Source organism: Brassica oleracea, chromosome C1 (genome assembly GCF_000695525.1).
Source record: "Brassica oleracea var. oleracea cultivar TO1000 chromosome C1, BOL, whole genome shotgun sequence".
Classification (NCBI taxonomy): Eukaryota; Viridiplantae; Streptophyta; class Magnoliopsida; order Brassicales; family Brassicaceae; genus Brassica; species Brassica oleracea.
Genome location: NC_027748.1, coordinates 1449122 through 1473012, shown reverse-complemented (window position 1 = coordinate 1473012; position 23891 = coordinate 1449122). Strand labels below are relative to the sequence as shown.

Below are 23891 nucleotides of genomic sequence, written 5' to 3'. Positions count from 1 at the left end.
AAAATAATTTTTATTACATTGTTTATAACTTTTAAAATCTTAAGATCGGTCTTGCTCATAAATGGTTTCATCATTTCACTTCACTCAATGATTATTGAGTTTTGATGTCTTAGAAGTAGTTAAGAACATGATTAATGGAAGGTTCTTAGGATGAGATTCTTAGCGGAATATAATAAACTGTCTCTTAATTTTTAACTAAAAAAAAAACTAAGAATTGACTCTTAAAAAAGCTAAGAAACTAGTAAAAACTGATTTATCTTGTTGTAAAAGTAAAATAAAAAAGCGAAGAAATCAAGTATGAACAGAATAAATAATATACTAATACCAATACCTAGATTTAACTAATCTGAAAAAAGAGTCGAAAAGAAATAATATTTTTACTTTTGCAAATGACTTGGTAATACACATACATAAAACTATGTTCGAAGAGACAAGAGGCCAAGACTTTTAGTCTTTTACGTAGTGAGAAAGAGAAGAGAGTAGGAAGAGATTCTACCTACTCCTTTGACGACAAAAAAGTGTCAATCTTTATTGACATGTGAACACGCTCTTGTTCTTTGTAACCAAAGCAAAGAAAGGAAACTTTGTTTGTCGTCATCTACCACAACACATGAATTCTGCAGGTAAAAGCAATCTCAAGGTGAGTGAAGCTTTCAACTTTTTTGACTCTTTCACAATTTGTTTTCCCTCATTCTAGAAACCCTAACATTAAAGTAAAAAACACAGTTCAACTGCATACCATACCATTGACTGAGACAGAACCTCTGGCAAAGGCGATTAGCAAGTTAGATAGCACCATATGTCCTTTCACTTGGTCTCTGCGTTGGTGCTTGAGTAGAAGACGTGGAAGAGCGGTCCCATGAGACTTCATTGGCAAAAGCGTTGTTGATCTCTTCAGTTCTTGAGTAGCTTTGTCCACTTCCACTCGCCTGTTTACAAAGACCGTATCCATTACATTACGTATATAAATTGTCTCTTGAGAGGATTCATACAGTGAGCTAATATCATAAATGAATACTTTTTTGAGTCCATTTTTGGAAATGCTTACAGTTTCTAGTAAGCCTGATAGAAGTGACATGCCTGGCAATGCATCAATCCCACGCTGCGCCCATACGGAACACATCAGTGGTACTGTGTGTGTAGAGAATCAAAGAACGGAAGTAGAAAGATTGAAAGGTTACCACGCGTTCTACTCTTGTCTTGTAGATAAATCCTCCACAGCAGAAAAGTGTAAATGCAACGAGGGATCTGATCAGAAACAACACACAAGAACACAGTTAGCTGAAGCTAGTTCTCCTGTTACAAGCCGTTTATGATTCTGAGAAAGAGATTTTCATACACGCAGGAAAAAACTCCAAATATAGCCCATCCTTTCGCTGATCCTCCTTCAGCACCTTGGTTGTATTCTGAAGAAAAAACAAATTGTATTGTATCAGAGAGAGACAGAGCAAGCAACGGAGAATGCCATGTAGATGATAAGCTCACCACAGAGTTTTGTGAGGAAGAACTGAACAGGATCATAACCATCCACTGGGATAGTGACATTGACTTCATACGGAGTCTTGCGAGTTTTCTCACCTTTGAGAAAGAAAGATGTTAGAGGATTTGTAAAAACAAAGGTCAAAGGAACAATGAAAAGAGAAAGATAACAGAAGCTATTACAGTTCCAGTCCAGTACTAGAGTTGAAGGAGATAAGGTTGTTGGATGATTCCCAGTCAAGGAAGAACCAGATATCTTGACGTTAAGACCATTCTCCGGGGAGACCTTGATGATAGGCTTCCCTACCAATGTTGAAAGAGAAGCAATTGCAGTCATGTAGAGTGTAAGATGAGTCTGCTCGGTCTTGAAGCTGCGAATTGTAGGAACACTTCATGTAGTGAATACATAGGACTCAAACATGAACAGAACTAGGTTCTTGATTCTCTACCTAAATTCACGACGAGGTTTGTCAAATCCAAACTGTGTCATCCCATTATAAATCTGCAGGTTCCAAAACCAAATCCACTTTTAAGTTTTTGTTCAGTGTGAAAAACAAAGCTGCTATCAGAAAATTTGTGTTGGTTCTGTTCTTACAAGTTCCCATGAGCGAGGATGCAAACCGACCGTGAAACCCTTGAAGACACGAGGGCCAGGTTTCTCACACGGAATAGCCAACTCGACAGTAACTCTAGACCAATGGAAAAAGAGCAGAAACATACATCCGTTGATTAAAAAAAATGATGTATGATGATTCTTGTAACATCAGAGATAAATAGTAGCAGAGAGAGAGACATACCTGCAAGTTGAATCTTGAGTGACACTACATATGCATCCAAGTCCACCTGAAGTAAGGATAAAAAAGAAGGAAGACTTAATAGATTTCCAAGACTTGAGAACCGTTTCTAAAGTTTCATCTCGAAGAAAACAAAAGAAAGAAGGAGGACACTCAGACACACCTTTACAGCGTCCATCAACACAGTTCCCACAAATAATATTGACCTGAACAACATCACAAAACAGAGACCAACACACTAAGAAAGGAGCCACTGAAGTTTTTTTCAAAAATAAAACTAGTGAGTAGCTAGCTATCTAACCTGTGCTGTACGTCCAAGTTTGTCATAGCTCTGCTCGCAATTCGCCAGGTCACCGTGGTAAAACCCCTACATTGTATACCACAGATCATGAAAGAAACACAAACAATCAAATCTATGTCCAGAGTAAAAAAAACAACTGGTTAATTATGATGTTAAAAAAACTATGACAGAAGAGGAGGTTCTTCTCACCTGAACAAAATCGAAATGTCCAGAGCTGGAATCAAAGTAGCTCAACGGGTCAAATCGTCCAAAATCAACATAACCCTGCACACAACACAAAAAACACCATTAGAGGAATCATCCAGAGCTGAAAAAAAGTTTGATGATATGGGGAGTGTTACCGCCTGCCCTCTTGTTTCAACATCCTTGCAAAATCTAACCACCAAATCAAACTCCTACATCCATAAAAGAGAACTTAAGTCAAACCTCAAGCTAACTCTCCTAACCACAATACTATAAACAGAGAATGCATATATACACAAACCTTGCCATCATATTCAAACGGATGACCAATCCAGCTGCTCTGATCAAACCAAAGTTAAAGAAAGCATTTTCACAACACACACACTCAAAAGCAAACACCTTTACTCTTTAACCGATCCAAAGCTACAAGAAAAGAGTAGTAGAAAGAGGATACAAAATCGACAAGACGACTTGAATTGTCGAGAGCGTAGCAGTTCGAATCGGGTACGGGTACAGACCCAGCACCCTCAAATAATCCAATTGCAAAAGCTGCAAATAAATTTTCATAAGCTCTCAAATTCGTAAGAGGGAGAAAATCACTTAATTGGCATTTTACCGGAGACGAAGAGAAGCTGAATGAAACTGTGTGGGCACCTCCGTATCTGCATAGTTTGGTTCTGTGTCGTCGTCGTCTCCGATTCGGGGTTCGGATTGAATTACGCCGAATTTGGATATCGCCGGCAGATTCCGATTGGGATCAGTTCATCGTCAAACCCTCTAGCTAGCTCGGAAGGTTCCTTCTCTCGTACTTGGGTTTGATCTAAATAAACCGATTTTTCCAGGACATAACCGACCAACTCAGTAATCAATTCGGTACATCACTCTACTAAATAGCGCATCATCATAAATTTTGTTTTAACTTCTGAGAGTTGCTAAGTGGTAAGACTACATGTATGATAAGATGAATATTGTATTAACAACTTTAACTAGATTATTATGTTTGTTTAGTAATTCGTACATTCAAAAAATGTAATGAATTGTAATTTTTGGCGTATAATTTGGATCGAAAGTGCAATAGATATTTGGTAAAAATAACTATTTTGTTTTTTGAGGTTTTTTTTACAATCATGTCTATATTGAAAATTTCATAGATATACATGATATTTTTAAAGCTGTATTTTATGAATAATAATATGAAAAACTCAACTTTCAATAACACTAGATTTGATTAGAATAAAAAAACCATAATAATTAAACTTTTTGAATAATAATGGATTTGAATGAATTTTGGAATTTTTTAAACCAATGATAATAGATTTTACAAAAAATATAAAATTCATAAACTAATAACATTGAAATCTCAAAATTTTCAAAGTTTAATGACAAATTACTTACCAATAACTCCCTTTACGGTTAAGTACTGAAAAATCGGTTTGATAAAACATTAAAGTATGTTTAACCGATTTTGTGGTTTCATGACTTTCTCTGTACCGAAATTTTGATTTGGTTCGGCATGAATCGAACATAAACCGCAAGCCTACAAAATAATATTGCAACTTAAGATTCACCTGAAATTATAGAAGAAAGCGGGAAAAGACAAATATGTGCCTAAAAAAAAAGCAAGGAAAGAACTTATCTTGATGTCAAAAGCAAAAAAAAAAAACAAAATATTCAAACTTTCAAATTCATAATTTTATACTACTCGCGGGCGTTTAGTAGATCCACAATCATACTCAGTCGACCCACAGATAGACACAACAACCCTCTTAGAGGCTCACTGAATGTATCCAACATAAAATCGGTTCAAATCGGCATTATTCATCTTTTCAATATGGTCTTCAACTGTATCGTAAAATGGAGTGAACACCTTCAATTCAACAATCAGTCAAATATCAAATAAGTTATTAATTAAAACATACAAACAAAGCTCATTTTAAATAATATTTATATATTCTCAACAAACTGATCTAAAGGGATTGCCCACCCCAAGACAAACCGTGAGATACCACCTCATTGTATTTTTCAAAGCGAGAATGACTTATTTGATCCTATAAATAATAAAAAAAAGTTGTTAAAACAACAACACTTAACATTTAAAAGTACCAACATAAAAACTTACCAGATATTCCTCTAGAGAGTCTACATATGAACTCCAAAGAAGTCTATTGAATAACAAAGTGGTCAACCCCACGAAGACAGTGAGCTGAGAAGAGATATGGTAACCGCTAAAATAGAAATTAGAGTCAGTTTTTATTTTTTCTAGAGAAAGAAGAAAAAATGATTTTTTAAACCTTAAAATGTCGAATGTGTGCTCCTTAATCATTTCGCATAAGACTAGAAGATATGTTATGTGCTTTGCATTAGGTGTACAACCCATTTGGTAAATAACCTACAAAAGAATTAAATCTTAGCCCAAAAAAATGAAGATTTAAACAAACTTATCAATATTTTTTACCTTGACTTGAGAATTACGCTCTGTCTTTGAAAATGCAACATCATTTACTTCTGAAACGTTTTGGATACCTTACACCATTTGTTTGGGAGTGGTTCAGCAATAAACACTTCTGATATCATCTTCACATGTTCCAATGTTATATCTCCAAAAGATATATCAGTGAACATCTGAAAAGATAAATTGAATTAAATCTTGAAAATGGAAATTAAATCTTAATGATAAAAACTAGATATTACTTTCGAAAAACTAAATATTATCTTAATGTTGGCCGGCAATCACCATTTAAGGTGATCAAATACTTCCATGATGACACATTCGTGAAGATCATAATAATTTGTAGCAATCTACAGAAAAAAAATTATGATCAACTTTTATAAATGAGCGTATATATTTTTATGATCTGCATAACTTTTAAAATGATAACTTTTCAAATGCACAAACCCTACACAAATTAACCACTCAATAACCCCTTAAATCAATTAAGTTCATTCAGAAAGTTGCTTTCAAAGAAGACTGAACGTCCTATGATGATGTAAACAAGAGTTTCAAAAACACTGATATGTGATGATGGAGAAAAATCGTACATCGTGATGAATGCACCATATTAAATTATACATTGATCACTTTAACTTTAACTTCAAACAAAGACAATACCAGTTCTGAAAGTCATGAAACTATTACAGATTAAAAATTAAATACTCAATCTTTCTTTTTTTTTAATTTTTGACGGCTGAATGATATAAACATATCAACCTCTTAAACCATATGGATTAAAACGACTTTTAGAATAGTCTTAAGCATATCCAGTTTGTAGTAACTCGTAGTAGTATACACACTAAAACTACATTTTAATATACATGTATTTGTAAGAAAGTATAATATACACAGAGAAATAACAAAACTATCTTCCTTGTTAAATTTCTTTAATAAAATATAAACAAGAAATTGATTTTACAAATACGCTCGGTGTTGATGATTTAGACCCTTGAATACCAAAAATAAACCATTATCAATCAACCATTAATCCTCTACTTCTTCTTCTTCAAGAGGCTTTCCCTTTCGTATTTTCCTCATTGATCACCAGTAGTTGAACTGTGCAGACAAGAAGCAAAACCCTAAGACCAGTTACAAACACTCGATAGCTTGTTTCTCAAGTCAGAACATAAATAAAAAAACAAAACTTACAAGCTTCTTCTTCTTCTTCTTTTTCTCAATGTATGCCACCAGGTCCTCTTGACGACCAAGAGAATCATCCAAAGCCTGCATCGAAAAGATATTAGCCTTTTAGTAAATGTATATGTTAATGATTCAAGAATATGATACCTTCTTGGTTGCAGCAAGCTCTTGCTCCAATACATTGGACCGGCTAATGGCGGCGTTAAGCATCTCTTCCTTTTCCGGAGGCATAGTTGTTGGCTGTGCGCTCAAGACGGTCACTTTCTGCTCCAGCTCAGCCATTCTTTTCATGATGGCCATGAAGTCTTCTCCTGAGATTGCTGGCACCATCATTTTCTCTGACTGCATCGCACTCTTGTTCATCGACGCGTCGTCACAGTACACGGGGCTCGAGTATAAGGTTGACTCGGTTAGTTTCCTTGGGACGTTTTTTGTCACTCTGATCATGGTGACAACACCCATCACAAGAGCCATGACGCCGGTGAAAATGGGTGACCTCCCTCCATCGGATGTAGCAGTGTTGCATGCTTCTTGGATGGCATATACTTCCTCTGATCAGGGATAAGACAGTAAGCATTGAAGTCATATGTCCTAACTTTAAATAAGAAGCGGGTGCACAAGAATGAACATACTTTTTGAGAGGGAAAACTTGTGAGCTTCTGGCATGTTCCAGGCTGGGTGAGCAGCAACAGGGACCTGAGTTATGAGAATATCAAATCCACAAGTGCATTGGTTATTTTACTTGGAGCTCAAGAACTTAGAGATTGGTCGTTCTTACAATGTCAGAGGAAGAGGAAGAGGGTTGTGCTGAATCCTTTGTCTCTTCAGGAGCCTGCTCTGCTGTAGATTCACTTCCCTGGAAGATTACGGAAACATGAGTTTAAAGATTCAAGAAAAGGATACTATTCAAGCATATATATGTAAGCAAGACCTCAAAGATGGTCTCCTCAGCACCGTTTTCAGCTTGTGATCTCTTTGTGCATTTGTGATCACCATTTTTAACTCTCTGCAGGTGAAAATGCATAATCAGCTTAGAAGTAAAATAGTAAAAAAAGATGATAAAGTAACTCACCTGCATGATCTCTGGATTGTTCCATGGGCCTTTGTCAGAGCGCATACATCCCCCACTGTCAGCACAAGTACATGTACCTCCAAGAAACTCAGGGAGTTCACTGATACAAATTTAAGATGAGATAGTCAAGTCTTCAGTAGCATAGATTAGCTTGTAAATTGCTGTGAGTCTCACCTTTCATCAATTATCTCAAGCAACTTGCTTTGGTACTTGTTGCCAAGAACCTGTTATTCAAATATATATAGCTAATTACTTAAACTATCTCCACTGAGAAAAAGCTACCAAAAAGGTTTTGAATACTTGCATTGATCTTTGCTGTAGTCTTGGGGTCAAGGAAGGACTTAACCGTGCTCCACAACATCCTGAATCCTGAACCAGCATTGATGATAAACATCCTGTTCAAGCTCTGAGCCAAACACACATTAAAAAGTTTTAAATTTCTAAGCTATAGTCGAGCATAGAAATAAATATAAATCTCACCTCGGGATAGTTGTTACCATCAACCGCCTGAAGACGAGTAACCAAGTCCCTAGCAGCCTTGTTGAAGTTTTTAAGTCCCTGATATGCTCAGAAGAATAAAACTTAATGAGAAATTCTAGAAGTGGTTAATACATGTTTAGATTCATGATTAGTCATTCATACCACTCCTTGGACATCAAGAATAGTTGTGCTTTGATCAATCTGCTTCTTTGCAGCGATGGAGCAAGCTGGGAACTTAACGTTGAAAGTCCTTTCAAACTCCATAACATGGTAGTTGACATACCTATCCAAAGTTGTGACTTGCATCAACTTGGTAGAGTCTACTTGACCAAGCCTTTCGATATACACAGGCCTTCCTTCCTTGTCAACTCCATGGTGTCCTTGAGGATAGTACTTCAACACTTCATCAATTTCTTTGAATTCAAACTCCTGAGGTATTACAAAAGCCAAACAGAAAGTGTTAGCCAAGATCAAGAGACCATAATGGCTTCAAAATCTACATAAGTAAATTACAAAATGAGTTTCCCCGCAAAATCAAGTTTTCCCGTTAAAACCATAAAATCGAATTTTTCCGCTAATTAAAAACGAGTTTTTTTAATCATATTGTCAAATCAAAAATTGTCAAATCAAAACTTTCCGTAAAAATCGTAAAATCGGATTTTGTCGGTTAAACTGCAAAATCGAGTTTTCTCAGCAAAATCATAAAATTACTATATTTATCTAAATCACAAACTAATTTTAGGACTAAAGTAGGGTTAGTATTAGAATAAAGTTTGTATAAAAACCCTATTTAACATCCCTATAAATAATAATACCTCCATAACGGTGTCAGCACCAAACTCTTTCCTCCAACGAAGCATCTCAGTCCACATGAGTTTGGTTTTGTCGAGATCGAATTTTCTGGCCTTCAAAAATCTTAGCATCATATGGTAGTCATCGTGTTTCTCAGGGAGCAGCTCGTCGAGAATAAGCGCTTGACGGAAAGCATCGACTGATTTCAACTCCTCAGCGTCATGCACGTCTTCAATCTCCACGGGCGTCACTTTGCTACTTGTCCTTCTCTTCATTGAATACCTTAGGTTCTTAGATGAGCTCCTCTTCTTGAAAGAGCCCATCCTTGGTTTCATCGCGGTTTCTATAAAAACAACGTGTATAGAAACATCAAGAAGGAAGAACAAAAAAAGAAGACAGCAACAAAAAGAACCAGCGGGTGTTGTTCTTACGTTGGATGGAAGACATGATAGATGAAATAGGCAGGAATGGGCACGAGGGGGGGAGGAACACTCTACGAGGAGTGTCTTTTTATTAAGTTTTATATCAATGCCCTTTTTGCCAATATTCCTGCAAAACTCAATTTACAAAATCACATTCAAACCTTAAAAAAAAGAGAATATGTGTACATTCTGTCAAAAAACTCTTAAAAATAGTATAAAATCTTAACATTTTTACCAAAAATAAAAGAGAATCTCATTACAATGAAACATTTAAAAGAAAAAAGATGATTACCTCTGCAAAGAGGAAAATGAAAGGAAGGACAAAGATAAAAAGGACATAAAAATAAACTGTCCGAAAATCTCTCCAGCGCCATTAACGTAGAGGACAAGCTACACCTCTCATTCTCTCTCTTTCCACCAAACCATTCATTCTCTTCTTCCTTTTTTAGGTCACAGTTTGTTTTTCTTGTTATACAAGTTTTTGAAAACAGAGATGACTTGTCATATCAAGCAACTTATTCATAAGATGGAAGCTCAGCTTTTTCATGAGTCAATAGAGCTAAAAATTGTTGATAAAATTATAAATAAACTCTAAGCTATATGATCATGATCAAGAATATAAAGTAGGACAAAAGGTTGTAAAAAAAAACATAAGATTTAATGAACAAAAAAAAGAAAAGGATTAGGACTTAGTAGAAGCTCTAAAGCGAGTCTCTTCAGGGACTCTGATGCTTTAATAAGATCAGTATCTGAATGTCCCGCTGAGACAAAGAGTGCGGCATTTATCAAGAAAGGACTTCTTAGAGCTCACAACCAACAAGGAGTCTTCCTTCAGAGCCTGCATAGAGATCCATTTCATGTCAACAAAACCAAGACAAGGTCTGTTTTCGCCAAGAAAAAGAATAAAGTCTACTTACACGATCAGCCATTTTCTCAAGAAGAAGCAAGTCTTCTTTAGTTGAACCACTAGACTTCTCTAGTTTCAAGAACACAATAGGTGATTCAGGGTTGCTTGCTAGCGACATCCCCTTGATATCTGACAATCCTTTCCACAACAGAGCAATGTTCTGCTTCATCTTAACTAACAACTCAGGGTTTTGATCAATGACATCAATAGCTGTGATGGCAGCACTCGCGAGATACGGTGGCAGAGAAGCAGAGAACACGTATCCTGAGCTGCTAAGTCTCTGGTAATCGATGATGCGGGCATTCCCAGTGCAGAACCCACCTTCTGTGGCTAATGCGTGGCCCATTGCTGCAGTCACAACATCTATCTTCTCAATCTGTTGTTTCAAGGAGCAAAAAAAAAATCATCACCATTGGTTATAAATAGCAAAATGATAAGTCTCTACTAAGAATGTGTGTCGTTCTTACGCACAGGGACACCGTGATGCTCTGCAAGACCTCTCCCGGATCGGCCAAGCACACCCAAAGAGTTGCTTTCATCCAATATAACACGAAAATGATACTTCTCTTTTAGTTTCACTATCTCATCAAGAGGTGCGAATTGGCCTGAGTTCTGCAGATTAAAACACAAGCAAGTGGGGAAACGTTACATCTAATGGTAGGCATGGGCATTTCGGGTATCAGTTCGGTTATTTCGGTTAAATATTGGATAATGTATCAAATAATTAGGATGATTCGGATAAAAAAACTCAGATATTTTGGATTAGTTTGGATATTTCAGATAAAAATATTTGGATACTTTCGGGTGGTAGTATCTTCAAATATTTTTAGATACTTTTAATTTTAAATTATAAACATATATTATGTTATACATAGATATAGTTAATATTTTTAATATTTGGGTACTCGTTCGGTTTAGTTATTTTGGATTTAGAAATATAGTAACCATTATGAGGGTTTTGGTCCGCTTCCGGGTATTTCGGTTCCGGTTTTTTTGCCAAGGTCTACTCCTCATGGCAGGAGAAGAAACAAAAAAACAGAGAGGTGTTTACAATACCTGATATACAGCTTCAGCTACAATGTAACGCCTCAAGTTCTTTGTCATGATTTTCTCCAAAGTACTACGAAGAGAGTCCATGTCATTGTGCTTGAAGTACACGATTGTACTTCTCGAAAGCTGAAGTCCATTTTGTATCCCCCAGTGAACACCTTCGTCGCTAAGAGAGAAACAAGAATGAATGAGTCCAAATGTTCAGATAAGAAGACGCTTTAAAAGAAGTTTTGTGTAACACTTACGCGACAATGATATCACCTCTTTTACAGAAACAAGGGATAGTGCTGAACATGGTGGACACCGAACAAGACAATTCTAGCTGACGGAGCATCAAGAATCATTGTAACCCAATTCAAAGAGGCCCTAACCATCTCCACGAGATTCGTATCCATTGCTAAAACCAAACCAAAAGCTCCGTCTTTAAGTTGAACTAGTCTGCTGCACTTTGAGGCAAAAACCTATAGAATTTTTCACAATTCCTATTTTGAAAAAAACTTAATAAGAAATGAACTAAATAGTAATGAAACACCAAAAGAGTATACCAACAAACAAAGATCTGTTGTCTGATCACTACCTCGTTGCAAGAAATCGATAAAAACGGAAGGAAAAGTAGCAATTAGAGTGATCATCGAGAAGAAGAAGAAGAATAAATCAGAGACCATAACAAGGGACGTTACCTGATCACAAATAGAAATGGAAAGGAGCAGATGTAAAGATTGGCTTTGCGATTTTGATGAATCAGAGGGATAAATAAAATAAAAAGAAGAAATTGTCAATTACAGAGATTAATGTAAAGAACAAAAACCAATTTGAAAAAGAAAAGGAAGAAGAAGACGACGACGACCGGTTCCGACCGGGTGTGTCTGGCGGGCAGATCACTCTATGTCCGTGTATGTAACCATGTTACGTTAGAAATACATTCATGGGCCCAGCTGTGTCCATAAACTTATAACGGGCTATATAGTGGCCCGATACTTCATTACCTTGGGGGCACTTGCCCCAACCTCTTACGTAATTGTTTTTTTTTTTTTTTTTGCTAAAATTTTGTACTCTTACGTAATTGTTTGTAAGTAGGTTGAGGTATATGGTTGCTTTCAAATCTCCAAATAAAAAACCTCAAAATTGAAGTGGTGATTTTCAAAATGTCTTATTTAACCACGTAGACTTATAGTACAACTTCAATTTTTCAAGGGTTTAAATGTTTTATACTACGTATCACAATATTATATGTATATTGTTGAGTAAATATCGTTAGTGTGCCTTAGTGCATGAAATTTTATAGACATCGCGGTGAGGGTGATTGGTTGGGCCGTAAGAAATGAATTTAGCTTTAATTTTTATCTACGGCATTAAATACTACCGATCATGTTTTATCTTGGTTTTTAAAGTTACAACCAAAAAACTAAAGCTACAGCAAAAACACACAAAACATAGTTAGTAAAATCTTATTTTTTAAAATCTTATTTTTTTAGCTGTATGAAATTTTAAAGTTACATTCCTTAAAACTAAATCAAAAATCCTACGGACAAAATTCTAAAATAGATTTTCTATAGTTACAACCCAACCAATATTATATGTATATTGTTGATTAGGTCATGGTAATAGTGCATGGAACTTTATAGACATCACCATATTATATGTATATTGTTGATTAGGTCATGGTAATAGTGCATGGAGTATTTTCATAACATTTTGCTGGGCGATACTTGTTTGAGGTCATGATCGCATCAATAAATTAAAATAGCTACATGTCTTTGCAGCTTGAACTGTCGATAAAGCTAACAAATGTCATTTCCTATATAAGGTTGATCACTTTTTTTTTAAGGTTAATCACTTTAGTTTGTACGTAGCTTTGAGATTGGTATATGAAAACTACGTCTACTTTATTAAGCCACTTAGTGAATCATGTTATAATTTCATATGTTTTCTTGTTTATCGTGGGAAATCATAACTTGATTCATATCTTCGGTCTATTAAAGAGCCCACTCATATATTCACTCCATCTTCTTTAAAATAAGTATCTCTTTTTTCTCTATCTTAAACTAATTAACCCATTTTAATTAGTGAAGAACTTGTATGTCTTTTTAGAAGCATCGGTTTATTTGATATATAAACATAAACTCCCTATAAAGAGCCAATAAACGAACATAGAAGGGAATGTATGTGACTTTATCAAATTCCAAATTAAACTTTATGGTCTACTTTTGTCCACCTCCTATAGCAACAAGCTTTAAAGTTGGATTCGAGAGAATCATCCAATCTTGGTATAGGGACTAAGTTCAAAATCTGTGAAATGCTATCCAATTAATCAAAAACAATCTTAACATCCAACAAGAAAGCAAACAAAGAGATTAACTTTAACCTAAAATAAGACATAATCAAAGAGGGAGAGAGAAGATAATGTAAGAAACCATATACATATGAACTTTTACAAACAGCTTTGCATCAATCCCTCTAGTGACACGCGTGCATGCCCCTCAAAACACCAAACGATATCGTACCAAAAACTATCGTGTATCTCTCTGTGACAAAGCATACACTACTACACTCATGACTCAACCAAGCATTCCACCACCACCGAAGTCTTAAAAAGTAAGGAAACGAGAAGAGTGGGAGAAAGAAAGACTAATAAAAGCCTAAAGATAAGGAAGAGACAGAGATAGAGTACTAAAGCCTAAAGGTAAGGAAGTGATAGAGGGAAATGATGGTCACACACACCACCCATCATCTCCCGTTCTTGTTTAGTAGCTTCCTACCTTTAAAAGTCAATCTATCTTCTTCCTCCTTAATCATATATATTCTGTCCCAAAGTTTCCTCTACTTTTCTATGATGTTTTGTAGCATTATATTTATGCATGTTCTGTTCAACGATATTATAATGCATCATCTCAGACACCATGTGATGCCGTGAATACCCCCAATAAATTCTCTAGAGAGTCATGATATCTTGAATGCCATGTCTTTAAACGAGAAATGATAATAGAGTCCACCACTGACAGCAATAAAGTGTAGCAATGGTATCAAGAACAAAGTAAAGAAAGTACAAACATAACATGAAGCCATCATGATGTTGACCGAAAATTTCCGATTTTCGGTTTTTTTTTTTTGTTATTATTTTTTTCTTAGTTTCCTATTTTTGGCCACTTTGGACTTCACCTAAACATTTCTCTTTCTAAACTAAATTCACCCACCCAAAGAAACATTTATCTTTTTCGGTTTCTTTCTTTTATTTTCAAATCATGAACAATGATGAAAGAATCCCAATCGGTAATTTATTAAGTCTATTGAAACCCAAAACCCAAAACTCAAACACTAGATATCTTGAATTCAAATTGTGATAAAGATATTTTAAGTAGTTTTTCAAATATTTTATACTCATTAAAAATATAGAAAAGAAAACGTTTACTCGTAAGAAATTCTCCCTTTTATGAGAAAATTACTAATATGTCTTCACTATATTAGTGGCTTAATTAATATTTTATTATTTAATTTTTTAAAATATTGCACAATAATAAAATTTATTGTGAGATGGCATCTATGAGTATTTAATAATACGAATATGATGCTCTAAATAAGCTCAAATTTTCAACAGATCCAACCAAACAATAGCTGTCCCGGTTCATTAATAATTCCCAATTTATGACAAATACGTTTGCATTTTTATTATTTACGGTCCTTTTATTAAATCCACACAATTTCCTTGCAAAGGAAAAAAAAAGTGTAGGTAATGGAAGATTGAGGTGACAGGCCAGAGATTACTCCTTTAAGAAAAGCAAATTCTAACACCAAAAGAAGAAGAAAAAACCCTAATCGGTGAGACTTTAACATTTTTTTGAGTCATTGTGATGGATAAGAGGGATCTAGAAAGAGAGTTTCACATGACAGGTGGAGATGGGAAAACTAGTTATGCAAGAAACTCTACCTTCCAGGTTCTTGATATTTCAAATATCCTGATTTAGTTCATAATCTTGACTTCTAACTACCCTCTTTGTTGTTTTTAAATCTTTGCAGAAGAAAGCATCTGATCAAGCAAAACACATAACACTAGAGACACTGCAAGAACTCTACAAGGAGACAAAACCAAAGAGTTTAGGAATAGCTGACTTGGGATGTTCTTCAGGACCAAACACTCTCTCCACCATTAGAGACATCATCAAAGCCGTGGAGTTTTCTCACCGCCGAGAGATCCCAAGCCAGCCCTTGCCGGAATTCAGCATCTTCCTTAACGATCTCCCAGGAAATGACTTCAACTCCATATTCAAGAACTTGCCTGATTTTCACATAGAGCTAAAGAGAGATGCCAAAAACGGTGAATGCCCTTCAGTTTTCATTTCAGCTTACCCTGGATCATTCTATGGAAGGCTCTTCCCTGAAAATACCATCCACTTTATCTATGCCTCTTACAGCTTACACTGGCTTTCCAAGGTGCACATATTAAATATAAAAGTTGAGACTGAGAGATATATAGAAACATATACTGAGATGGTTCTTGTTTTTGTTCTTTCCAGATTCCTCCAGATTTGTATGATGATCAAGGCAAGTCCATAAACAAAGGTTGTGTTAACATCTGCTCTTCAAGCCCTGAAGCTGTTTCCAAAGCTTACTACAGTCAATTCAAGGAAGATTTCTCCATGTTCCTTCGGTTTAGATCAAAAGAGTTGGTTGCTTCAGGCAGAATGGTGCTCATAATGCTCGGAAGAGAAAGTCCTGATCATGTGGATAGAGGAAACTCTTTCCTCTGGGAGCTTCTGGCTAGATCCATAGCCAATCTTGTCGCACAGGTATACATGCATATATGGCCGATTTTTAAAAAAAAGGGACTATAACATTTTAAAAAATATATATTATCGGTAATTTGAGACCATACAATTTATATATAATAGCTTTTATTATTTGAGGATAATGCAAACGTTTTATCTGGTTGTTGTTGTTTCCATTTAATTGTAGGGAGAAACTGAGGAAGAGAAGCTAAATTCTTACGAGATGCACTTTTACGCCCCGAGTGCTGCTGAGATAGAAGATGAAGTGAAGGAAGAAGGGTCTTTTGAACTAGAGAAGTTAGAGATGTTAGAGGTTGACAAGGAGAAAGGCGACGAGGATGGTGTTAGTTATGGTAAGACGGCTGCAAAGACGGTAAGAGCGGTTCAAGAGTCAATGCTTGCTCTACCCTTCGGGGAAGAGATTCTTGACAAGCTGTTTGATACATATGGTAGAATGGTTGACGAGGAGTTGGCCAAAGAAGACATAAGACCCATCACATTTGTTGTTGTCCTGAAAAGGAAACTTTGAAACATTGAAATAAAACCTCTATATGTGTATCAAATGTTGGATATATGATAACATAACCAGAAAGATCAATTAAACAGAAGGAACACTATTGTTCATTATTTTCACTTGTTGTAGCATTTACAGTGTTTAGAATCAATCAAACTCCAACTACTTTTCTGCTAATGAAAAACGGAGTTGTGTTATATATGTACAATAAACATATAAATTAGTTAAAAAGTTTATACAGGGGAAGTCTCCCTTAACCTCCACGTAACCAAACGGGGATTCACCAGTCAGACTAGAACTAGCTGACTTTGACATTTTGACTCGTCTAAAATTCGTTTTGAAACTATAAAATCATATTCAAATCAAATATGCTCAAACCATACAATCTTGTGTCCAACACTTGTATTTTTATCAACAAATTAATGAATCGATATTGTAATATACAATAATACAAATATTATTACAAAACTAAAGGAGAACTCTCATTTGAATTAAACAAAAACTTGAAAAGTTTTTTCTTGATTTTTCATTTTCCATAAACCCATCATCTACTTGTAATAAATAATAGGCGCATTAGTTCTCGCATCCCACATACCACCTTCTTTCAGATACTCAAGATACCTAGAAAACTCAGGCTTCCTTGTCGTCGATGGCTTCTTCTTCTTGCCGTATAAGAAGCTAAAGATAGGGTGGCTAAATTTGCTTGGAGGTTTGACTTTCTTGGATTTCTGACGAGGAAGCTCCTCTAGTATGGCTGGAACACCACCAGCACCAAGCTTGATAGATGGAGCGTAGTAAGGAACACTCGTCGATCTCTTTAGCTTGGCTCCCAGTAAACTGAAAGTTGAATCATCACTTACTCGCTCGTAGCCTCCACGGCGGCTTCTTGTCCTTGTGCTAAAGCTTCTTAGCATTTCCATCTTTTGATTTCTTTTAATTTAACCGTAAAATAAACAAGTCGATAAGATGATGTATAGAGAAAAAGTGAAGAAAAGAGTTTGTTGTTTGTTGTTGTAATGAGGAAGAGTTTTATCAATGTGTTGTTTATATATGGAATGTGATGGTGATAAGATTTTATGGTTGTATCTTATTTGATTTGAAAGTTAATACGGTCAGAGTTTGGCTGCCAATTTGAAAAGTCCAACGATTTTATGTTTTCATTGTATATAATAATAGAAATTACGTGATGAGTAGGAGAGATTCGTCGAGCTTCTTTGACTTTTCAAATCTACTCTATCGCAATTGTTGACCTTATCCTCAAAAAGCAACTTCAACGAGACTCAGTTTTTTTTTTTTTTTTTTGTCACTGTCGAGACTCAGTTTATATTACATATAAAGAACTAGCATCTAAATGGGTCAAATAAATGAATAACATGTTTTTATTGTTCAGACCCGGTCAAATAAATATAACGTTTTGTTAAGAAATCAACTATACATCTCATTATTCCAGAAAACATGTTTCTAAGAAAAAATAGTGTTATTCAACAGAAAATAATTAGTATTTGTCATCTAGCCATTTCAGAGACCCTAACTTTTGTTGAGATTTTAGATTTGTGACTAATAAAAAATTATTTAGAGACAACATTTATATATGGATGTGTGAATATCGTGTATTTCTGAAAACTCATCCACAACATATGCATATAATTTTATATTGTCTAACCTCTTCAATTTGAAAGTGCTCCTGCTAATTGTGAAAAGAGCACTACAAAGTTTTTTTTGCGTTATTGTATTCAATGAATACATTGAAAGGGCCATGCATCAAGAGGCTGCAGCTGCTGCTTTAGAGCCTCAGGATATGGCATCTATCTCTCTTTAGCTTGATGAATACTTAGAGTCCCAAGTTTAAGAACTTGCTTTTGATGTTATAAGCACCAGCTTTATACATAAACTGGAATTGCACAAAACTAGTAAGAGATTCACTATTCAAACTTCCTCGGCACCGTTTAAAGCGGACATGCATATATAGTCAGACCAGTATTGTCTGACCTTGGACTTATTGATTCATCTAATGTTTGCTTTGAAACTTTTGATCATGTCCGAATAGAAATTGCTCCAAAACATACAATTTTTTTTTTTGTTTCCACCACTTGTATTCGTATAAATCAAATTAATGAATCGTTGATTACATATACACAAATATCATCACAAATCATAAGAAAATATACTTCATTTAAATTAAACAAAACTTGTTGATTATTTTCCATAACTTCTACTTGTAATAGATAACAGGAGTATTAGTTCTCGCATCCCACATACCACCTTCTTTCAAATACTCAAGATACCTAGAAAACTCAGGCTTCCTGGTGGTCGGCAACTTCTTCTTCTTCCCATATAAAAAGCTAAATATAGGGTGGCTAAATTTGCTTGTTGGTTTGACTTTCTTGGACTTCTGACGAGGAAGCTCCTCGAGTATGGTCGGAACACCACCAGCACCAAGCTTGATAGATGGAGCGTAGTAAGGAACACTCGTCGATCTTCTTAGCTTTGCTCCGAGTAAACTGAAAGTTGAATCATCACTCACTCGCTCGTAGCCTCCACGACGGCTTCTTGTCCTCGTGCTTAAGCTTCTTAGGATTTGCATCCTTTTAATAGTTTCTTAAAAGTAAAATAGGGGTGTAAGATGATGATTCTGTTGTTTGTTTGCTTCTTGTTGTTGTAATGAGAGAGTTTCATCAATATATATAAAGATGGGTTGGTCGAAAAGCTTCTTTGACATTTCAAGAATATTAAGGAACTTCCACGAGACTTGGTTTGTGTAACATCAAGTCAAATAAACGAATAATAACACGTTTTCATTCTTCAAAGCTTGGTCAGATTAAAATGAATAATTGTTTTTGTCAAGAAGCAAGACTTTACAAATTTTTATATAAAAAAAAAAATCAAAGCCTTCTGAGCATATACCAAGGACTCTCTCTACCTTTCTTCAGAGTTGAATCTGTTCCAAGCTTCCTGAAAATTTATTAAAAACAAAATTCTAAATTTCAAGATTATTGTGTTTAACAAAACATAAGATATGTTGTGTTACCTTAAGAAGATCAAAGACCTTTTCACAGATATATTTCTGGTGAATATTTGCACCTCGTTGCTGCAACTTATCTGGATGAACACAAAGCGTTGCTTTCCTATAAGCTCGTTTCACAGCTGCTGATGTTATGACTTCTGTTAACGGTAACGGTTGCCAACCGCTTTCAGAACCGAGGATCTGTTTCAATAACAAGACTTAGACTTATGAGATATAATAACTCTACTTTTAACTTTGATCTCTTTAATTAGGAGAAACATTACGTATTGTAATGTTGAGAGTAATGCTCTAATGTTTCCTTCTTTCCCACTTGACCATCTCTTTACTTCAGCGTCTAAGGTTTCAGCAATCCTCTGTAAAGATAAAAAGAAACAAAAATTCGATTAATTGCAATAAATTGAAGAAAAGAGTTTTGGTTTTGGTGGTTTCATACAACTCTCTCTGCTTGTTCTCTCTGAGCCACGAGATCACGCATGTTCTTCTCTGCTAGAGCTTTAGCTACACGATCAGCTGTTCTTCGATGCCTTTCTAGTCTCGATGTATACCTTTGAGGTGATTCACCATCAGCACCTTTAAACATACACAAGAAAAGAACCAAGAGTTAAAAGCTTGAAGATGAACAATAGTAGAGAGTTCAAGTTTGTGTTACCAGGAGAGTTTTGATATCTTGAAGCACCAAAAGAGGCTGAGTTTTGAAACTGCGTCTCGGTTCGCTCACCAAAAGAACCTAACTGCTTATCAGAAACTGATCTCTCCATCCGATCTCTTGCCTCAAAAGCAGCCTTTTCAGCTGCGCGTTCACGAGCTTCCGCGGTTGCTCTCTCAACTGCTGCACGTTCTGCTCTCAGCCTAGCCTCCGTTGAAGGGAAAGACCTTTCTCTCGCCTCGGCGCATGCTTTCTCCAGTCTTTCGCGTGCATCAGCCAAGGCTCTCTGATCGAAAGCCATTCGATCTTTCTCTCTTTCTATTTCCCTCTCCCTTTCTTCCTCTATCTTTCTTAGATTCTCCATCTTGGTGTCTAGCTCTCGCTTTAGCCTCTCTGCTTCTTTCTCCCGTTGCATGAATACTCGAGATGGCAGTGGTCTTTCTAGTTTGGCACCGCCAACAGTTCCGTTTTTGACGAATTTCTCGTCTTCTGATCTTTCTTCAACTGTTTTGCTTTTCTGGTTGAGCTTTGCTTCAGTCACAGAAGCAGACTCCTCACCTGATTCTACTCCGTTCAGCTGCTCAGATTCAGTATCCAGCTCATTGGTTCCTTCTTTTTGGCTTGCGTCTTTAAGATTCTTTTCAAATACCTTCCAGTGACAGGCTTCTTCGGACACAGAAACTCTCTGGCTTGGTCCTTCCTCTTCTTCTTCTTCCACTAGTACTTTGTTCACTGGTTCGTGGTTGTCTACTCTCTCATCCTCTTCCAAAGCCTCATTGATGGTTTCACACGTTTTCTCCATTTCACATGTGTCTCCTTGTCTCTCGTCTCTCTCCTTCTCCTGGCGCTCTTGATTTTCTCTCTGTGTTCTTTCTCTTTCATTGGCCTCTTGCAGCCTCATCTCTTCTTGTTCAAGATCCTCTTTTAGTCTTCTCTCAGTCTCCGCCCTCTCAAAAGCTTCTATCAGCATTTTTTCTTTCTCTTCTAGCTCGATAGCTTCTTTCAGCTTCTTCTCATTCTCCTCTTTCAACTTCCTCTCATTCTCTGCCTGTTCAAGAGCCTCTTTGGCTCTCCTCTCATACGCTTCCTTCTCTTGCAACTCTCTAATCTGCCTTTCCTTCTCTTCTTGTATCCTTCGCTCTGCCTCTGCCTTCTCTTGAGCCTCTTTTATTCTTCTCCGTTCGTTTTCTTCCTTTTCACGTGCTTCTTTCATTTTCCTTTCATTCTCTGCTTCTGCCTTCTCACGGGCCTCTCTCATTCTACGGTTCTTTTCTTCCTTTTCAAAAGCTTCTTTTAGCCTCCTTTCATACTCTTCTTGTTCTTTCCTTCTCCTTTCTTCTTCTTCTGCCTTTTCGCGAGCCTCTCTCATTCTGCGGTTTTCTTCTTCCTTTTCAAAGGCTTCTTTTAGCCGCAATTCATACTCTTCCTGCTCTTTCCTTCTCCTTTCTTGCTCTGCCTTTTCACGAGCCTCTGCCTCTCTCCGTTCATTCTCTTCTTTAAGCTTTTTGAGCTTCTCTTCTTGCTCCAAAGCTGCCTTTAGTCTTTTCTCATTCTCTGCCTTCTCAAAAGCTTCTGTTTCTTCCTTTACACTAGCCTCCTCTTTAGAGCTAGTTTCTTCCTCCATCCGCCTCAATGCCTCCTTCAGTTTTCTCTCACTCTCGTCCATTTCGCCATTCGTTCCAAGGGGAACCTCTAGCGTGCTTTCGTTATCTGATAGACCAAGTGCCTCCCTCAGCTTTCTCGCATTTTGTTCCCAATCAAACACATTATCCAGATTCTTTTCAGCTGCTCTCCGGTCTGCCATCTTTTGCTTTGAAAGTTTCTCAGTTAAGGGCTTGCTTTCTTCTGGCCTAATCAGGTTTCTTTGTTTCACTATCCCACCATGATCAGATACATTATTGCCTATCTCAAATTGCAGCTCAACATCTCTCAACTTCTCAGGAGCTTTTTCTACAAGCCTGTCCTCACGTCTCTTATGCCTAGACGCTACTTTTCTCGCTCCAGGGTGTTTTGGCAACTTCTTGGCTTCATGATCCTCCTCCCTGTCTCCTTTTGCTCTCCTCTGTTGCTTCTCCCAGTCAGCATTAGCTGGCCTCGTCAGCTTCTGGTCGAAGAACCCTGCACTACGAGGGAAAGAAACATCTTCTCCACCACTGTTCTCATCAGCGTTTCTAGGCTGCTCTGTTCTCACCAGCTCAACAAACTGTGTAGCCTCTTCCCATTCCTCGTTTCCGTCAGAGTTTACAGACCCTTGAGAAGAGAGAGACTTATGGTCCAGACCAGCTGCATGGCTTGATTTCCCTTCCTCGCTCATTCTACCGTTCATGGAGGTTTGCTTCCTCTCAAACATCTCTTTTGCACTTTTAAGTTTTGCCTCAGCTTTAACCATAGCTTCCCTCACAGCAGCTGAACTCGCATCAACCTCAACATCAAAGAACGGCGGAGAACTACCTTCCTCATTAGACCCTTCAGATCCAGTAGTCCTAGAATTAGAAGCCGACCTCCTAAAATCACTCTTCAACACAGGAGGCGGTCTCGAAGGAGGCGGTATCCCAGTAGGATGAGTCTTCAAACCAATCTCAGAAACCGTCACAAAAGGTTCACTAAGACAAGACGTAGTAGCTCCACTATAACAACGCTTCTGATCACAAGCATCCTTGCCTTCAAAGGCAGCAACACAAGAAGAAGAGCCAAGATCAGGCGCAACACGTGAGACGCTCGTGCCGCCGTTCACCTGATTAGCTTTGTGGTAAGAGATGTTGAACTCAATCGAGTCATACGAATCTCTTCCGTTAGAAAAGGAAGGACTTTTCTCCTCCACTTCTTCTTCTTCTTCTTCTTCTTCTTCAGGAGTCCTACAATTACAAACGAACCGATCTCGTTAAGAAAGGAGGAAACTTTCGAACTCAGAGGAAGCTAAAAAGTAAAAAGGAGGAAACTTTCGAACTCAGAGGAAGCTAAAGGCTCTAATGGGTCTACAACGTTTACCAAGCACCGTCGGAGGAATCTCCGTCAGCCACCGTGGACCTAAAGAGCTCATCGTACGAGGGAGCTGAATCGAGACCGTCGAAGCCTCCGAAGACTTCGAGGTAGTCGAAGCTCTCTCTCCGGACGTCAAAGGAGAGGCCTTTATCGAGGGGGAGATCGAGGATCGGAATCGAGGAGACGGCGGCGCGTGAGGAGCCGTTGAAGCCGGAGAAGATTTCGCAGTAGTCTTCGAGGCGGGGGGATAGAGTCGGGGGGCCGAAACGAGGCGGGCCGCCGAAAACGTCGTCGTATGTTGTGGTTGTTGTAACGGTGTTTGGTGTTTTGACGGAGGAGGTGTAAACGCCGTTACCGTTGTTGAGAGGTTTCTTCGGGAGAGAGTGGTTACGAGAGTGGTGGTGGGAGAGATTCTTCTCCATGGGGAATCAGTAAAACGAGTCTCTATAGGGGTTTGTGAATTGCTTTTCTTCTTCCTCGAATTCTCTCTCTGTGTGCTGAGGCTTGCAGGCAGGCGCGCTCTCTCTTTGAGAGTCTGAACAGAAGTCAAGAAGGGGAGAGAGAGAGAGAAGGTGGACGAAAAAAGCGAAAATGTTAAAAAAAAAAAGAAGGTAATGTGTCTCAAAAAGAAACGACGAAATGACGAGAAAGGGTCTCTCTTTAATTTGAAAATCTATTTCGAATATATTTTTTTTTTTTAATTAAAGTTTGTACTGTGTAAATCACATCTCTACATCGTATAAACAACAATTAGCAAAAGAAATAAATTCAGAAATAGCCAAATATACTGCTTGTTTAAGAAAATTTTGTTGATTTTTTTTTTTGAAAATTTTGATAGCAAAATATTGTT

The 23891-nt window shown here is 37.0% G+C and overlaps 7 protein-coding genes across 9 annotated transcripts; 1 reads left to right on the top strand and 6 right to left on the bottom strand.

Moving 5' to 3' along the window:
• Positions 1 to 353: 353 nt before the first annotated feature.
• LOC106341524 lies at positions 354 to 3596 on the bottom strand. Of its 3 annotated transcripts, XM_013780286.1 has the most exons (17): positions 3374 to 3596; positions 3212 to 3306; positions 3059 to 3097; positions 2916 to 2969; positions 2764 to 2838; positions 2575 to 2640; positions 2437 to 2479; positions 2277 to 2322; positions 2075 to 2168; positions 1929 to 1981; positions 1663 to 1850; positions 1486 to 1578; positions 1340 to 1406; positions 1182 to 1248; positions 1049 to 1102; positions 745 to 929; positions 354 to 617 (listed from the first exon to the last, which is right to left on the bottom strand). In XM_013780286.1, exons 1-16 carry the CDS (start codon positions 3423 to 3425, stop codon positions 786 to 788), a joined length of 1230 nt encoding a protein of 409 aa, XP_013635740.1. In that variant the 5' UTR covers positions 3426 to 3596; the 3' UTR covers positions 354 to 617; positions 745 to 785. The 3 variants fall into 3 exon arrangements, with proteins under 3 accessions (XP_013635740.1, XP_013635737.1, XP_013635734.1); XM_013780283.1 differs by having other exon boundaries at positions 354 to 616; positions 740 to 929; positions 2277 to 2479; XM_013780280.1 differs by having other exon boundaries at positions 2277 to 2479.
• A 2459-nt stretch (positions 3597 to 6055) lies between these two features.
• Positions 6056 to 9289, bottom strand: LOC106327221 (phosphatidylinositol/phosphatidylcholine transfer protein SFH12). The gene is made up of 13 exons (XM_013765313.1): positions 9164 to 9289; positions 8756 to 9075; positions 8103 to 8369; positions 7941 to 8018; positions 7765 to 7866; positions 7635 to 7684; positions 7461 to 7560; positions 7320 to 7394; positions 7167 to 7244; positions 7021 to 7084; positions 6536 to 6939; positions 6398 to 6472; positions 6056 to 6304 (listed from the first exon to the last, which is right to left on the bottom strand). Exons 1-13 carry the CDS (start codon positions 9177 to 9179, stop codon positions 6290 to 6292), a joined length of 1644 nt encoding a protein of 547 aa, XP_013620767.1. The 5' UTR covers positions 9180 to 9289; the 3' UTR covers positions 6056 to 6289.
• Positions 9290 to 9811: 522 nt separating this feature from the next.
• On the bottom strand, positions 9812 to 11999 carry LOC106327230 (long chain base biosynthesis protein 1). The gene is made up of 6 exons (XM_013765324.1): positions 11792 to 11999; positions 11357 to 11572; positions 11118 to 11277; positions 10533 to 10673; positions 10072 to 10437; positions 9812 to 9992 (listed from the first exon to the last, which is right to left on the bottom strand). Exons 2-6 carry the CDS (start codon positions 11443 to 11445, stop codon positions 9897 to 9899), a joined length of 852 nt encoding a protein of 283 aa, XP_013620778.1. The 5' UTR covers positions 11446 to 11572; positions 11792 to 11999; the 3' UTR covers positions 9812 to 9896.
• Positions 12000 to 14787: 2788 nt separating this feature from the next.
• On the top strand, positions 14788 to 16501 carry LOC106313342 (salicylate carboxymethyltransferase-like). The gene is made up of 4 exons (XM_013751172.1): positions 14788 to 15043; positions 15126 to 15539; positions 15623 to 15895; positions 16062 to 16501. Exons 1-4 carry the CDS (start codon positions 14960 to 14962, stop codon positions 16401 to 16403), a joined length of 1113 nt encoding a protein of 370 aa, XP_013606626.1. The 5' UTR covers positions 14788 to 14959; the 3' UTR covers positions 16404 to 16501.
• A 218-nt stretch (positions 16502 to 16719) lies between these two features.
• Positions 16720 to 17433, bottom strand: LOC106313439. The gene has a single exon (XM_013751278.1). It carries the CDS (start codon positions 17306 to 17308, stop codon positions 16937 to 16939), a length of 372 nt encoding a protein of 123 aa, XP_013606732.1. The 5' UTR covers positions 17309 to 17433; the 3' UTR covers positions 16720 to 16936.
• A 1016-nt stretch (positions 17434 to 18449) lies between these two features.
• On the bottom strand, positions 18450 to 19089 carry LOC106305131. The gene has a single exon (XM_013741504.1). The coding sequence runs from the start codon at positions 18970 to 18972 to the stop codon at positions 18601 to 18603; it is 372 nt and encodes a 123-aa protein (XP_013596958.1). The 5' UTR covers positions 18973 to 19089; the 3' UTR covers positions 18450 to 18600.
• Positions 19090 to 19186: 97 nt separating this feature from the next.
• On the bottom strand, positions 19187 to 23638 carry LOC106305120 (auxilin-like protein 1). The gene is made up of 6 exons (XM_013741496.1): positions 23048 to 23638; positions 20063 to 22914; positions 19847 to 19983; positions 19677 to 19766; positions 19417 to 19593; positions 19187 to 19340 (listed from the first exon to the last, which is right to left on the bottom strand). The coding sequence occupies exons 1-6, from the start codon at positions 23461 to 23463 to the stop codon at positions 19305 to 19307; spliced, it is 3708 nt and encodes a 1235-aa protein (XP_013596950.1). The 5' UTR covers positions 23464 to 23638; the 3' UTR covers positions 19187 to 19304.
• Positions 23639 to 23891: the final 253 nt, after the last annotated feature.

What these genes read in the sequence shown, in the direction of transcription:
- LOC106341524 (XM_013780283.1), bottom strand. Translation starts at nt 3,425, where the DNA reads ATGCAGATACGGAGGTGCCCACACAGTTTCATTCAGCTTCTCTTCGTC. An exon ending in ACTCAAGATTCAACTTGCAG is followed by an intron (nt 2,169 to 2,276) that starts GTATGTCTCTCT and finishes CCATTGGTCTAG; the next exon opens with AGTTACTGTCGAGTTGGCTA. An exon ending in ATCCTCGCTCATGGGAACTT is followed by an intron (nt 1,982 to 2,074) that starts GTAAGAACAGAA and finishes TGGAACCTGCAG; the next exon opens with ATTTATAATGGGATGACACA.
- LOC106327221 (XM_013765313.1), bottom strand. An exon ending in TTCTTGATGTCCAAGGAGTG is followed by an intron (nt 8,019 to 8,102) that starts GTATGAATGACT and finishes TGAGCATATCAG; the next exon opens with GGACTTAAAAACTTCAACAA. An exon ending in CTTGAGATAATTGATGAAAG is followed by an intron (nt 7,561 to 7,634) that starts GTGAGACTCACA and finishes AATTTGTATCAG; the next exon opens with TGAACTCCCTGAGTTTCTTG.
- LOC106327230 (XM_013765324.1), bottom strand. Translation starts at nt 11,445, where the DNA reads ATGCTCCGTCAGCTAGAATTGTCTTGTTCGGTGTCCACCATGTTCAGC. An exon ending in AGAGGTGATATCATTGTCGC is followed by an intron (nt 11,278 to 11,356) that starts GTAAGTGTTACA and finishes TTTCTCTCTTAG; the next exon opens with CGACGAAGGTGTTCACTGGG. An exon ending in TAGCTGAAGCTGTATATCAG is followed by an intron (nt 10,674 to 11,117) that starts GTATTGTAAACA and finishes TTTAATCTGCAG; the next exon opens with AACTCAGGCCAATTCGCACC.
- LOC106313342 (XM_013751172.1), top strand. Translation starts at nt 14,960, where the DNA reads ATGGATAAGAGGGATCTAGAAAGAGAGTTTCACATGACAGGTGGAGAT. An exon ending in CAAGAAACTCTACCTTCCAG is followed by an intron (nt 15,044 to 15,125) that starts GTTCTTGATATT and finishes AAATCTTTGCAG; the next exon opens with AAGAAAGCATCTGATCAAGC. An exon ending in GCTTACACTGGCTTTCCAAG is followed by an intron (nt 15,540 to 15,622) that starts GTGCACATATTA and finishes TGTTCTTTCCAG; the next exon opens with ATTCCTCCAGATTTGTATGA.
- LOC106313439 (XM_013751278.1), bottom strand. Translation starts at nt 17,308, where the DNA reads ATGGAAATGCTAAGAAGCTTTAGCACAAGGACAAGAAGCCGCCGTGGA.
- LOC106305131 (XM_013741504.1), bottom strand. Translation starts at nt 18,972, where the DNA reads ATGCAAATCCTAAGAAGCTTAAGCACGAGGACAAGAAGCCGTCGTGGA.
- LOC106305120 (XM_013741496.1), bottom strand. Translation starts at nt 23,463, where the DNA reads ATGGAGAAGAATCTCTCCCACCACCACTCTCGTAACCACTCTCTCCCG. An exon ending in GATTCCTCCGACGGTGCTTG is followed by an intron (nt 22,915 to 23,047) that starts GTAAACGTTGTA and finishes TTGTAATTGTAG; the next exon opens with GACTCCTGAAGAAGAAGAAG. An exon ending in TACTCTCAACATTACAATAC is followed by an intron (nt 19,594 to 19,676) that starts GTAATGTTTCTC and finishes TTATTGAAACAG; the next exon opens with ATCCTCGGTTCTGAAAGCGG.